Here is a 14,166-nt window from a genome sequence, read left to right on the forward strand (position 1 = left end):
GCATTCTGTGAAGAGATTGGGGGCATAGGAACATTTTAATTTAAAAAAGCAAGGAGGATTCAGTGGAACCAGCTGAGAAAGAGGTAGTAGAGAGATGTTAAACCTACAGGGAAGACAAAAAGCAGTATGAGGAGAAGGAGAAGAAACCATAGTCACTGTGGGAAAGAAGTAAAGTTCAGGAAAGTATAGGCGATAACAGGGGCTTTTCATTTGGTGAGTTCCTAGAAGGTTCATGGAGCATGGAAGGGATGATGACATACTTTATGGTTTATGACCCTGGTATAAAATTTAGTTTATATCAGGTTAGCCTAGTGTTCTGGTCACAGTCTATGTAGCATAACTATTTGATGTATCGAGTCAAAGGTAGTCATTAAAAATTATGGTTATATAAAACACATAGTTATTGAAAAAATGTAAGGTAATCTCAGATAAAGAAATACATAATTTTATATATGTAATTATGTCAACTTTAGTTTCAATAATTTGTAACAAGTTTATTTTCCATTTCCATGGTTGCATGAAGGAATGCCTCCCACACATTTCCTCTCTGTCAAATAAATATACTAACAAAACAACAACTTTATTCTCAAAAGGGTAGATTCCTGTTAATATGTTTTTGTTCTTATTGTTGAATCATGAAGATTTCACTGAGACAATATGATTAAGCATTTGTAAAAATTTTGGTTCAATCTTGTTCTATCTAGCATTAAAAATTAACCTTTAGTTCTTTCTCATGGCACCCAAAATTCCATCAAGATCCCACAGAGATTACGTGCTGTAGTGTTTACTGTCTGCCTAATGAATTTGACCTGTCTTTTAAAAAAAGGAGTCAGACAAATTAAAAGCTTTTTTTTCTATTAAAATTATGTGAATATTATTAGAGCATTCACAGCATAAGAGGCAAAGCCCAGGTTTTTGTGTTTTTAACCACAATATATTTGCAAAACTCACAAAGCAAGAGTATTGATAAATAAAAATGCTAACACTGTAATAAAAAAAAAAAAAACTTCTTTACAATCTTAAAGCATTTGCAGCCGCATCTGTACTGATATGTTTACAATAAGATATTTTGCACTTTTTTGAACAAGTTTAAAACATTCTTTGACTTTTCAACTTTATTATCCAACAGGAAAGCTCACAATAATGCCAAGAGGTAGCTAGCTTAATTATGTCCCATTCGGTAGATGGACAACCTGAGGAAAAGCTATTATTGCGTAATTACTATAACACCATACAATAGGTCAGACTTAATCAAACTAGAAATAGTACATATAAATTCTGCTTTAAAATCCACTTTTCCATTTCTTAAATTTGTTTATGGACTTTTGGATTTATTCCTCTCATTTGTGTCAAAATGTCATTGAATTGAATTGAATATAGAATTATTTAAATCAGTATATATAGTTTCACAGACACATATACAAAAAGTTATCACAGTCTTCTGAAATATAAATATAGTTACACAAAAGCACATATCCATTGTAATAGAACTTACATAGTAGAAAATATTTTTTTTTTTTGTAGACAGATTTGTTTTCCTGTTTCTACCAACGGCTGTGTTTAACATTAATATAAAAAAAGGTCTATCGTCAATCAAGCACATCTTGAATATGCTAAGTATTCTCCAGGAAGCTTTGGGTGTTTCTCTGCATATAGATAGAAGTGTAAAGATTTAAGTTTTCACTTTGCTTTTTCTATTGATATTTAGTTATTAGTAGTCATCAACTCAGAAATTTGGTGTCAGTTTCTTTTTAAAAAGAAAGCGTGTGTGCATGATCCTTTACTGTTCATGATATATCTTCATATCGAGGTGTAAATAACTAGGAGATTTTTTTCAGTTAGATACATCTTGTTTACATATATTACATATAAACACATACACATAAATTAACAAAACTTTCAGTCACTAAAGAAACAGAGAGGCTAAATTTTCCCCTGATAAATCAGAGCAGCACATCTAGCACTTGAGGTCTTGCATCGAGGCCTGAAAATGAATACAGCTGCATCACTGTAGTCACAACCCTGAAGCCAGGTGGCTAGGCATCCTATATTTTGAACGATGTCTGTTTGTATATATTAGTAGATATAAAGAGTGGTTTTGAAAATCTAGCAGCACCTAATTTTTTACAATGTAATTTGAAGTATTCTGAAATTGATTACATGACTTTAAAGAAGCAAGGGACAGTTTTTTAAAAGTATATTATTTTATTGAGTCCAAAGCACACTAATTCATAGCAGTCCATATTATTGGCCTACTGTGTGCAGATACTGTTCCAAGAGCTTTCTTTACTCATATTAGTTCATTTAATTCTCATAACAATCATATGAGTAGGCACCATTTTTACTCCCACCATAAAAATGAGAGCACTAATGCACAGTGACATTAAGAAACCTGTGTAATGACCAACAGCTCATATGAGGCACAGCCAATATTCAAGCTCAGGCAGCCTAATTCCAAAGACTGTGCTCTCCCCCATTAGATTTTGGGCTGATTTAAGCCTCAAAGTCATTCACTCATTTGACAACTTAGGTTAATTTATCTTAAAATTCACAGAAGCATTCCTTTCCATTATAGCAAACATTTTTATAGTGCATGATATACACCAGGCACTGTCCTAAGTGCTTTGAACAAGTAAGCTCTCTCAACCTGACATTCTGATAGACATATGACCTGTCAGATGGCTGAAGATTTACAAGGGCACCAGTTACAATACAGTAATGTAGATACTTCTAAATAAATAAGTGGATAGTTCATTCCATAAAAAATCTGGAGTGTTTGTCCTGTTACAAATAATTTGAAACCAACTCTGCTAGTCTAGGTTGCATCAATTCTTTTTATCTCCCTGTATTGATGGGAAAACATTCCCAAGAGTCTATTTTATTCTCCTTTCTGGACTAATACTAACTGATGATGCTGTTAAAAAATAAATCAGAATTGCTTATTAACAATACAATATGCATCCTGAAGCTAGTGCTCTTGTGTTTAAAATAATGTTAACAGCAAGTTCAGATACCTTTTAACATTTTTAAAATGACAACTCTTGTGGTTAATAATAATTCTCTATTGTAATTTATAAACGCAGATTAGAGTTCAAGTTCTATTGCAAATCCTGCTTCTCCATTCCAGCCATTGAGTGTCCAATCATCAGTGCCAGAATATTGAAGTCCTGAGTCCTCAGGGAAGACTGTTGTTTGACTTGTTTTGCTAGAAGAATCCTAAGTGCTCCATATGTTATATGAAGTAAGATTTTTGGCAGCCCTGGAAGCTCTTCAAATCCGGTGGAAAATGATGGTCCTCATCTTCCATTGAGGAAAACCATTTATAAGTATTCATCTTGTTAATAAGTAACACAGTTTTCCTTGTGAGCAAGGAGTCAGTGCTACCTGTCATTTGCTGTGTCTTCTTCCCTTAGAGTTGAGAGTTCAATCACAAAGGATTGGTCTGAGACCTCCAGCAAAAGCACTGATCCAAACCACATGAATATAAATAATATACAATATGCAGGAGTTTCAGCTTTGTGTGCCATGGATATAATTCATGGACAGTTCACACTAGATACCAGTCTTTGAGGCAATCCAGTTTCGATACTGAGTCACTCTCGTGTAGACCCCAGGTTTTTTGGGAAGAGCACATGATTGTCCCCAACTTACTATACCAATAAGGTACCAGATGTCATGATTATCATAAACCAGAGGTCCACCAGAATCACCCTGGAGAAAAACAAAAACATATTTAAAATTGTTAACTCTTATTGAGTAGGAAGGTAATTGCAATCGTCTCTTTTCCACATGGAAATAAAAAGAAATTGGTACAAAGAAAAGGCTAAAATTTCAAATGCATTTTTTTCTAGAAAGACTAACATTCATATGGAGTGGATACATTATTTCTGGTTCAGCATCCTTGGATTTTTTTTTTTTTGCTAGTTTGATTCGATATTTTATGCATGGTTTAGTAAGCATGTGCATAAAATATTTAATAAGAGGTTAGTATTTGTGCATAGATAAGGGATAAGGCAAGTTGGAATGGCTTGTTTCACAGAATGAAAGGAGGTACCATTCATAGAAGTACAAAGCATAGGGGAAGATCAGATGGAGAGGGGAATTAGAGCAGAATCAGGTGCAACATTTTAAATGAGATGCCTTTGAAATATCCATGTGGAGTAGAATCTACAGGGTTGGGCAAAAGTAGGTACTATATTTAAGTATCCACTTTCATTGGTCATTGGTTAAATTACCAGCCATCATTACCTAAAAGATAAATCATAAGGATATAAATAATAACAATAAGAATAATAAGACAAATAATATAAATAAATAATATAATAAATAATAATACAAGAATAGACTCTTTCATGTACTCACAACTATAAACCTACTTTTTTTTGCCCACCCTTGTGTAAGTCTGGAGATAAAAGTGGAGGTTGAGGAAATATATAAGTCTGGAGATCAAAGGGGAAGTTGGGGACCTAAAAGTAAAAAGATGATAATGAAGCTATGGTGGAAAGATAAATAGATCTTCTATAGAGAAAGTACAGGGTAAAAAGAGGATCAGGTATGAAATAGACCAAAATTTAATGTCTGGGATTAAAAGAATGATCCTGAAAAAGATACAGAGAAGGAGCAGACAGAGATGTAGGATGAAAATCATTACAAGCCAAAGGAAGACAATATGTCAGGAAAGAGGGATTGGTTAGCATTGTTAAATGCTGTTGAAAGGTTTAAGAGAAAAAAAGACTAAAAATCATTTGTTGGAGGTGTTTGGTGCGTCATTGAAAATCTCAAGAAGAGCTATTTTTTCATGAAATGATAGAACAGAAACCATATAGAAATGGTTTGAGAAATTAGACAATGCATATAGACAGTTTCCCAAATATTTGATGGTAAAGGGAAGACAGGGTACATTGTGGGCCAAGAAAGAGTTGTTTGTTTTTTTCCTAACTTGAGAGAACTGAATGGGGAAGGATCTGGTTACAAAAGAAATGTGGACTATGAAAGGAATGAGAGGACATAATAGCTACTGAAAACTTTTTCAAAATGCCAATAAGAAGGGAAGCCTGAGCAGAGAAGTAATCAGGCTTAGAGAAGAGGTAGCTCCTCTGTTGTGGCCTAAACTAAAGGTGGATAAAATGGGTCCAGATGAAGGCAGGTCTGTATGTCTGGTGCTGGGAAGATGGAAAAAGTCCCCTCTTAAGATTATTATTTTCTTTGAAAATTGGGAAACAAAATCATCAGTTCAGAATAAAGGGATCTATCTATATATATAAAACCCTAATATGCAAATAGACCAAATGGCAGAACAACTGAACAACTGGTAGCTATGACGTGTGCTGACCACCAGGGGGCACGCGTGGAACATGGCAGGCATCAGCCATGGTGGGATGGTGGAGCAGGTGAGTGGGGGCACTAGACCAAGACAGGGCGCCAGTTGCTGTCATCAGGGTGAGCCTCTAGTGGTTACTGAAAATTCTTTGCTCTCGCATGCCGCAGTCCCACCAAGTGCTCACACCTGCTGCCAACACTGGCCCTGCTCGCACCTGCTGCCAGTGCCCAGCACTGGTCCCAATCACTCTGCACCGTCAGCAGGTGCAAATGGGGCTGGCGCTGTCAGCACATGGGAGCGGTGGCGGCGGGAACAGGGCTGCAGGCAGACAGGAGTCCAGGGGACTGTAGCAGGAGGGGCCAGGCGGGGACTCAGAGGATGGGCCAAGACCCACCCCTGTGCCCACCGCAGCCTAGCGGCCCACAGTTGTTTTCAAGGTGCACAAATTCGTGCACTGGGCCCCTAGTCCTATATAATAAAAGCCTAAAATGCTAAGTGTCCAGTCATCCAGTTGGCTGTTCAACCAATCAAAGCATAATATGCTAATGATATGCTAAGGCCGCTCAACTACTCACTATGACATGCACTGACCACCGGGGGTAGACAGTCGACTGGTCGACCGGTTGCTTTGACATGCACTGACCACCAGGAGGCAGACTAGTAGGTTAGCTTGCTGCTGGGTTCTGGCCGATTTGGACTGAGCAAGATGAGCCGGACACACCCTGGAGCCTTCCCACAGTCCTTCCCCAGCTGACCAACCTCCCACATCCCTCTCTGGCTCTGATTGTGCACCATTGGGGTCCCTCAGCCTGGCCTGTGCCCTCTCGCAATTCTTGACCCCTTGGGGGATGTTGGAGAGCCGGTTTCAACCCCTTCCCACAGGCCAGGTCGAGGGACCCCACTGGTGCACAAATTTGTGCACCAGGACTCTAATATATATATATATGCCTAAGCAACCATTTCAACTGGCTAGTAGCTATGATTCGCACTAACCACCAGGGGGAAGATGCTCAATGCAGGAGCTGTCCCCTGATGAACAGTGCACTCCCACAGCCAACCTCCCATGGTCGGCCAACCTCCTGTGGTCCTTCCCCCCAGGTTGGCCCACCCCAATCAGCCCTCGATCATCAGCCAGGCTGAGGGACCCCACCCGAGCACGAATTCGTGCACTGGGCCTCTAGTAGAAAATAAAAACAGAAGCTAAAGAATGTGGAAATTGTTGAGAGAATTCAGAGAAAGGAGATTTGGAAAAAAGGAACAAACAGTAAAATCGTAAGTTTTTTGTTTTGTTTTTTTAATCTAGAACCTTTAGTGGAACTAATGTGTTGTTATATTTTTTTCCAGGAACATTTGACCTCCCACTTTAAGGCAAAGTGAAAGAGATTGAATAGTTGAGTTCTTCCAGGTTTGGGAAAACACTGGAAACAGAGCAATAAGTGAGCTTGGGGTATTAGCAAAATTGCTTTAAGAAAATGATACATATAAAATAAAACAATAAAAATAAAAATGAGAGAGAATAAAGTCTAAGCTGGACAAATGGATGATGGAAGAAATTAAAGAATTTATTGACTATGAGATAGAGAAGCAATGGTCTATAGGTCTCTATAAAGTTGAAAAAATGAAATATTTTGCTCAATTAACAAATATTTATGCCAGACACTGTTTTAGGTGTTGATAATAGCAGTAAACAACATAGACTCTCTATTCTGGCCAGCTTGGCTCAGGGATTGAGCATTGACCTATGAACCAGGAGGTCACAGTTTGATTCTCAGTCAGGGCACATGCCCGGGTTGCAGGCTCGACCCCAATGTGGGGCGTGCAGGAGCCAGCCAATCAATGATTCTCTCTCATCATTGATGTTTCTATCTATCTCTCCCTCTTTCTTCCTTTCTGAAATCAATAAAAATATATTTTTTTAAAAATAGCCCCCCCAAAAAAATTCTGTGCCTTCATGGAACTTATATTCTAGTTTAGTGGAAGAGACAGATAATAAACCAGCTAAATATAATATATTTTGTATTGAATGATGATAAAAGCTAAAGATAAATATAAAACAGAGAAGGTACACAAAGAACATATGTGTAGGTTGTGTGTGTTTGCAGATAAGGGTTGGTAGGATGGGGTGTAACACAGAGAGTTGTGGCCAAGGGGACAGGAATAGTTGAAAAGCAGGCAGAAGGGATTGGGGAGAGGTGCTAAATAGGAAGATTTTGAGAATTTGCTTTTATGTAGATGGAGCAGTTTTTGGTGACAAGATTCAAGATGTGCCTGGAAAAGGGTGAAGCTCACTGGAAATTAGGAGACCTAGGAACTAAGAGCCCAACATTCAAATGGATCAGTGTTAATACTGCAGGGCTTGGGGTAGAGAGGAAACCTGTTTCAGGAGTCAAAATCATTAAAGAATGAGACAATGGAGAGAGACTCAGAGGTGGGGGATGAAACAAGATAGATGAGAGATGATGACAGAGCTGAATAACGTGCCCTTCAGAGGAGAAGTTTCTGTGTCTTTTTGTTTTTAATTTTGTTTAAGAACATAACCAGAGAAAAATGTGTGAACCAGAAATAGAAGCAATAAACTTCAATTTCCTAATCTATAATAATAAAAGCATAATATGCTAATTAGACCAGATTGCTGAACGACCTTCCAGACGTCCTTCCAGATGAAGCTTCGGTGGCAGGGGCCAAGGCAGAGGAGGTTAGGGGCAATCAGGCCAGCATGCAGAGTGGTTAGGGGCAATCAGGTAGGTAGACAGGCAAGCGGTTAGGAGCCAGCGGTCCCAGATCAGAGAGGGTGCAGGCTGGGCTGAGGGACTCCCCTCCTCCTTCAGGAATTTTGTACACCAAGCCTCTAGTTTATAATATAATCATAGCACTAGTTAAATTTTATATTAAATAAAATAATGTATAAAAAGTGCTAAGTATTTTGGTTGGCATACAGTAAACATTCAATATCATAATGTTTGTTATTATGATTATTAAATAAACTGAGTCCTTAGTGAAATAAATGCTTTTTTTTTAATCTCAAGTGAAATATATGCCAAATTTAGAAATAGCTAATAGAAACTTTTCTTTCAATGTTTTGACCTGACTTTGGACTTACCTTACATGCGTCTACTTTTCCTTCCATGAATCCAGCACATAACATTCCTGAAGTGATCAGACCATCATACACATCCTTTCTGTTACACACATCACTGCTTATGGTTTCCACCCTGGCTTGCCGAAGTTTATTTTGTGTAGGTCCTATTACACAAACAAATAAACAAAAAAACACGCTCTTAAATACAGTTGTATCTAAGACATATAAATTGTATTTTCCTAGGAGCAAAAACACAATATTATTTTATTAACATTAATTGTTGACTAATTTTATTTTGTTTCATAAATGTCTACATTCAAAGAACCATAAACATATACAATCCAATATTATATCCTAACAGTGCATAAGCTATTGGCACCCTTACAACTATATGCAATTATATATATATATTTTTTTTTTTTCATGAGGAGAGGGTCCATCACACTGATCTTGTCCAAAACACTTTTCAATATAAAGAATTTAAGACTCATGGAAGTTGACTGATTTTCCAAAAGTTTTCAAGTGGAGACCAGAATATGAGCTGCACAGAGCCCTTGGCCCTACTCTCTGCCGTAGCGTGTTATTTAGGGGCATCCTGAAGGGTGGGAAACAGGACAGATATCCGGTACATGCTAGCAATCAGATGCCAGCACAGCAGGGCCAGGAGGTAGCAGGAGAGAATACTGCACAATTGAGCACAGGAAGGGAAAGGAAATAGCTCAGGACTCCTGAGTGAAGCTGCCGGTGAGTAGCCCTGAGCTAGCAAGAGGAGAATAACCTTTCACAAAGTCAAGTTGGAGGTGCATACTGCATTTGGGAAATCTTATGCATATTCAACTTCTGTCAAAAAAATAAACAAATAAAAGCCCAGTTAAGATATATTCACGTTTGTCTCCTAGTTTCTTCAGGATATCCTTGATATAACCTTAAACATTTCTTATTTCTCACTTTAAAATATTTAATTAATATATTTTTAAAATATATTTTTATTGATTTCAGAGAGGAAGGGAGAGGGAGAGATAGAAACATCAAGGATGAGAGAGAATCATCGATTGGCTGCTTCCCACATGCCCTCCAACCAGTGATTCAGTCTGCAACGCTGTACATGTGCCCTGAACCTGACCGAGAATTGAACTGTGGCCTCCTGGTTTATAGGTCAACATTAAATCACCTAGCCACACTTGCCTGGCATAATTACTCTCTCTCTTTAAAGTGGAATGAATTAGTACCTAGTTCTGATCTCCAGTTTATAACATTTTAGAATTTATATTTTTTAAACCTCCTAAGAAGTGGGACACAGGAAAAAAAATGCAGGTTCTATTAATTAACCAAAATGAAAATTCACAAAACACTTTCATATTTATTAATACCATAAATCCTCATTAGCACGAGGAAGGATTTAGACAAAAAAAAAAAAAAGAAGACAAAGTATCATAAGATTTCGGTGTCAAGTATATGCTAACCAGCAGTGCTTACATATGGGAAATATACAATTTGGAATCATTTACTCCCAAGTTTGTCTCATTTTATAGCACCTAAAATACTCTGTTCTTTCCTTCCATATTAGCTTCTCCCCTTTCTTACCACTGCTTCAATTAATTGTGAACTCAAGGATAGGGACCTGATTCCTTTTACTTTTTAACCCACAGTCGCCCTGATCTCCTTGGGATCATGTACATTAGAAGCATCAGCATTATTTTTAGGAAAAATCTAAAGAGGATTCCCTAAGCCATCTTGTTAGAGTTTAAGACATACTTGTACTGGTAAATTATTTTGAACTACTCACCGTCGTCTACAATGGATCCAAACCCTGTAACAAATACACTTGTTTTAGGTGGCAACCTTATAGATGAATCTGGGAGGCAAACTCTCTGGACTACATTTGAAAACTCAACTCGGGTGGTAAGCTGAGCCAGGGCAATGTCATTTTCATTTGTTTCTCTACGGTAATTTTCATGAAGGATGATTTTCCCCACATTTCGTTCCACTGCGGGTGGCTGAATAGTTGTACCAAAAGTAGCAATCCATTGACGTGGGTCTTTATTTCTGTAAAACATTAAAGGACAAAATTTATGACACTTAATATTATATATTTTTTTAAAAGATTGAGACTGTATTTCTTCCCAACTATTGGGATTATGCTCCTGAAAAATCCCTAAGGTAAGAGAATTTGCAATTGAAAGCCTTATTGAAAAAGGAGGGTAAACAAGCTGATGGTGTTAGTGAGAGTATGAGAGCCCTTTAAATGTTTTACATCCTCTAAAATGAAAAGAGCACAGCAACTAAATGGAATATCCATGCTTCATTAATAGTAATGGGTACCATACAATTAATTTCCAATCTTTACATTTTTTTGTTTATTAGAAATTCATTAGATTCTCAGTCTTCTGTAATTTCAATGAAATGTATGCATATTAATTTTGATTTATTTTGGATATTATACATGCTCAGAGGCTTCTTCCCTCTGTCTCAGATACCCCATCCATTTTTATGACTCACATTCTGCTCTTGTTTACTGGGTCTTGCTGCTATCCTTGAAACAAAGTGTAAATTGTCTCTTGTGTATACAAACTCTTATATGTATCCAGGATTGTTTTTCCACCTACGCCCAGACCCTGTCTGGATATTTAAGGACTAAGTAGCCCTGACTCAACGTCATGCTGTGAGAGCTCTCACCACCCTCTGATCTGGCCTGGTCAGTCCCTCTTACTACTTTTGAGGTTCTCTCTTCACATAGATGCTTTTCTCTCCCCCAAAGTTACATCACAAGCAACTTCTATGTAGTACTGCCATCTCTTTAACCTCCCATTCTTCCCCAAAACCCAGTTCCCTCTTTTGCTAATTATCCCCATCAAGAATGACTAGAAATATATAGAAATTTGAAATTCTCTTTGTAGAGGAAAATTATGTAGAAGGAAATTGCACAGAGGAGAATTCAAAAAGGGGATTTCCTTGTTCATGTGGGATTACTGTGTTGGTGAATCATAAATGTGTCAGTGTAATGAAAACCTGAAAGATTAGTGGTTTTCAAAGTACGAGGCACTGCCCCAGGGATAAGCAGGCAGAGCCCAAGGGTGGGGACTGGGAGATGCAGAGGGCTCCTCTCTCAGCTGTTTTACTTATGTATACTTTAAAGGAAGTGTTTATTCAAAGCTGAAATCTTAGGGATGAAGAATTATTTAAAAAGTAGAATTCTGGAAGATACAAGACATACGTGATTTCAGTCTCAAGGAGCTTGTAAACTAATTGAGTAGATTAAAAAAAAAAAAGTACCCATCTCTTCATGCACTGTCAACCAGAAAAGAAGACTCTTGTAATAGGCCCTGTTCAACACGCTGTGGATAAAGACACTGAGACTCAAGTTAACTGGCTTAGGCAGGGGAGGGACATAGCCAGCTGCTTAGTGTCAGAGAGAGAGAGAGAGAGAGAGAGAGAGAGAGAGGGAGAGAGTCAGTCCACGTCTCATGCCATCCTATCAAAACCTTTTTCCCTACCCACACTATTTCACAAAGACGAGTTCCTTTTTTATAGGCATCAAAGTACTGACATTTGTCTTAAATATGATTTTTAAATAATTTTCTGTAGGGGGAAAAACATAAAATTTAAAAACACTTGGGATGAGGAACCCTGTGTTTTTCCTTCACAACAGTATATGTCATTGTGCAATTACACGAAATTATTATCACTCCTCAAATTGAACCATTTTCAGGATCATTACATTTCCCAACTCTTTTAGATTATTATCAGGATAAAATATGCCATCATTCATATTTTAGGAAATCCTTCCTATGAATCTATACCTATTGTCACTTGTCAAATTTCTGTTTCCATTTATTTAAAAATTCCTTGAAAGTGGCATCTAAACACACTGAATCCAGTGCTCACTAGTTATTTCTATTTTACCAAACTTAATGGCCAATTCCCAGTTGGGTCTTTTAGCACAGAGCAATTACACTGGACCTGCTGAAACACAATAGCTTATATTCTTCATTAAAAATCAATAAATTGACATCTGGATTTATTTTCAATTTACATAAATTATAGAGATCAATTATAAACAAAAATAAATGATATTCCTCAAAATAAGTATAAAGATTGGAGCACTATGTGAACAAAAAATCAGAAAGCCTTAAAAAATTAGTGACACTCAAGTTCACCTAAGACATGATGCTAGTTATTTTGTAAATACAAACGAGTCCCTTTTCTCTTCTCTCATGAGACAGTGACAGACATTCACCTTAAGTTCATTAGGTCATTCCTATTACACATCTACCCCATTTTTTAAAAAAAGTGTTGGTACTTTGAAGGTTGGTCAAAAGCCTCCTAGATTCACCAAAGATAGTTTTCTTGAAAGGATGTGTGAGCAGTGCCACTGGCCAGAGCTTCATTCAGAGCTTTTATCTTTTGAGAGTTTAAAAGGAAAAACTTTCTGTTCCCTGTTGGTGAAAATTCAGGGAGGAAAGAAGGTGTGTCCTTGGTCACCTGGGGCAATAGTAGGCCTGCGGATATCTGTTACATGAACTGATATAGCTGAGCTTTAAGAGCTGTAGCTGTGAAAGGTCAAGCAGACTGCTCCTGTTGGGCCCTATATGACCAGTCTTCCATACTGGGAAGGCAGAGAGACAGGGTGGTAGGACTCTCCCATCATCCATACACCTCTGGTCCACACAACTGACAGGAGTCCTTAGGTGAGGCAGTTGGAAGGGAAGCTTCAAGAGTGACACCTTTCATTTTGTCTTATTTATAAAGTGAGAGTGGGATAGAAGGATTAATTGGAAAAAAACACACAGAAGTGGCTGAATTTTCTCCTTGCTTATATGAAAAAGCTTAATCTTATCTAATCTAATAAAAGAGAAACATGCAAATTGACAGAACCTCCACTATGCCCAAGCCACGCCTACCAGCCCATCAGAGTGACTATATGCAAATTAACCCAACCAAGATGGTGGCCGGCAGCCACAGAGCTGAAGCAAGCAGGAAGCTTGGTTACCCCGGTGATGGAGGAAGCCAAGCTTCCTGCCTGCCCTGGCCAGCTGTGGCCTCCACTCAAGGCAACAAAGTTTCAATTATAGAAGATAAATAAATCCCAGATACCTGCTTCCAGCCAGACTCCACTGGGAGCTTTGATGGCTGGGGTCTGTGGCTAGCCTGCAAATAGTCATCAGCCCCGCAACTAGGCTGGCCACACCCTAATGGGGTGATGGTTCTCGCTGGAGGGCTTGGCCAGCCTGCAAACAGCCATCAGTCACTCACCCAGACTGGCCAGGCACCCCAGCAGGACCCCCCACCCTGAAGGGGGTGTGGCCAGTCTGAAAATGGCCCTCAGCCCCTCAGCCAGGCTGGCCAGGCACCCCAGCGGGGACTCCCATCTTGAAGGGACTGTGGCCTGTGGGAAACTGTTTATTGCCTTCACTATCTGATAAGCATAGACAGAGCACTCCCCGAAACCCCCCCGAAGGCTGGGTGCCTTTGAAGCCCTCCCAAAGGTCGGAGCTAGGCGCCACCTCTGTTTGTCCAGACAGTGGTAGCTGAAACTGCTCCCCCATTTATTATTATGTAAATCCTTGCTGATGGGCTAGTCTGCCTGTTGCAGGGGGTCACCTGCCTAAGGCTATGCTATAGGGGCATCCCAGATCAAAAAAAGGTTGGTGAGGCCTGAGCACAGGGAGAAGTCCTTCGGGACTTGCCGCCTGGTCCCCCAATATTGCAAAATTATCTCGTGTCTTTTTCTCTCATTGCTGTGCGGCTCCTCTTTCAGATACCGAAC

The 14,166-nt window shown here is 38.7% G+C and overlaps 1 protein-coding gene across 5 annotated transcripts in view; it reads right to left on the reverse strand.

The window, feature by feature from the left end:
• Positions 1-1,084: 1,084 nt before the first annotated feature.
• LOC118669332 (transmembrane protease serine 11F) overlaps positions 1,085-14,166 on the reverse strand; it is an 83,826-nt gene continuing 70,744 nt past the window's right edge. For 4 of the 5 annotated variants that reach the window (XM_036335481.1, XM_036335491.1, XM_036335475.1 and 1 more), the window contains 3 exons: positions 10,186-10,445; positions 8,421-8,563; positions 1,085-3,711 (listed from right to left, as the gene is read on the reverse strand). In XM_036335481.1, coding sequence (XP_036191374.1) covers positions 3,553-3,711; positions 8,421-8,563; positions 10,186-10,445 — 562 coding nt within the window. In that variant the 3' untranslated portion in view covers positions 1,085-3,552. Of the gene's footprint in view, positions 3,712-8,108; positions 8,169-8,420; positions 8,564-10,185; positions 10,446-14,166 lie in introns of those variants that run through there. The other variant, XM_036335498.1, reaches the window with a different exon arrangement.

Source organism: Myotis myotis, unplaced genomic scaffold (assembly GCF_014108235.1).
Source record: "Myotis myotis isolate mMyoMyo1 unplaced genomic scaffold, mMyoMyo1.p scaffold_m19_p_1, whole genome shotgun sequence".
Classification (NCBI taxonomy): domain Eukaryota; kingdom Metazoa; phylum Chordata; class Mammalia; order Chiroptera; family Vespertilionidae; genus Myotis; species Myotis myotis.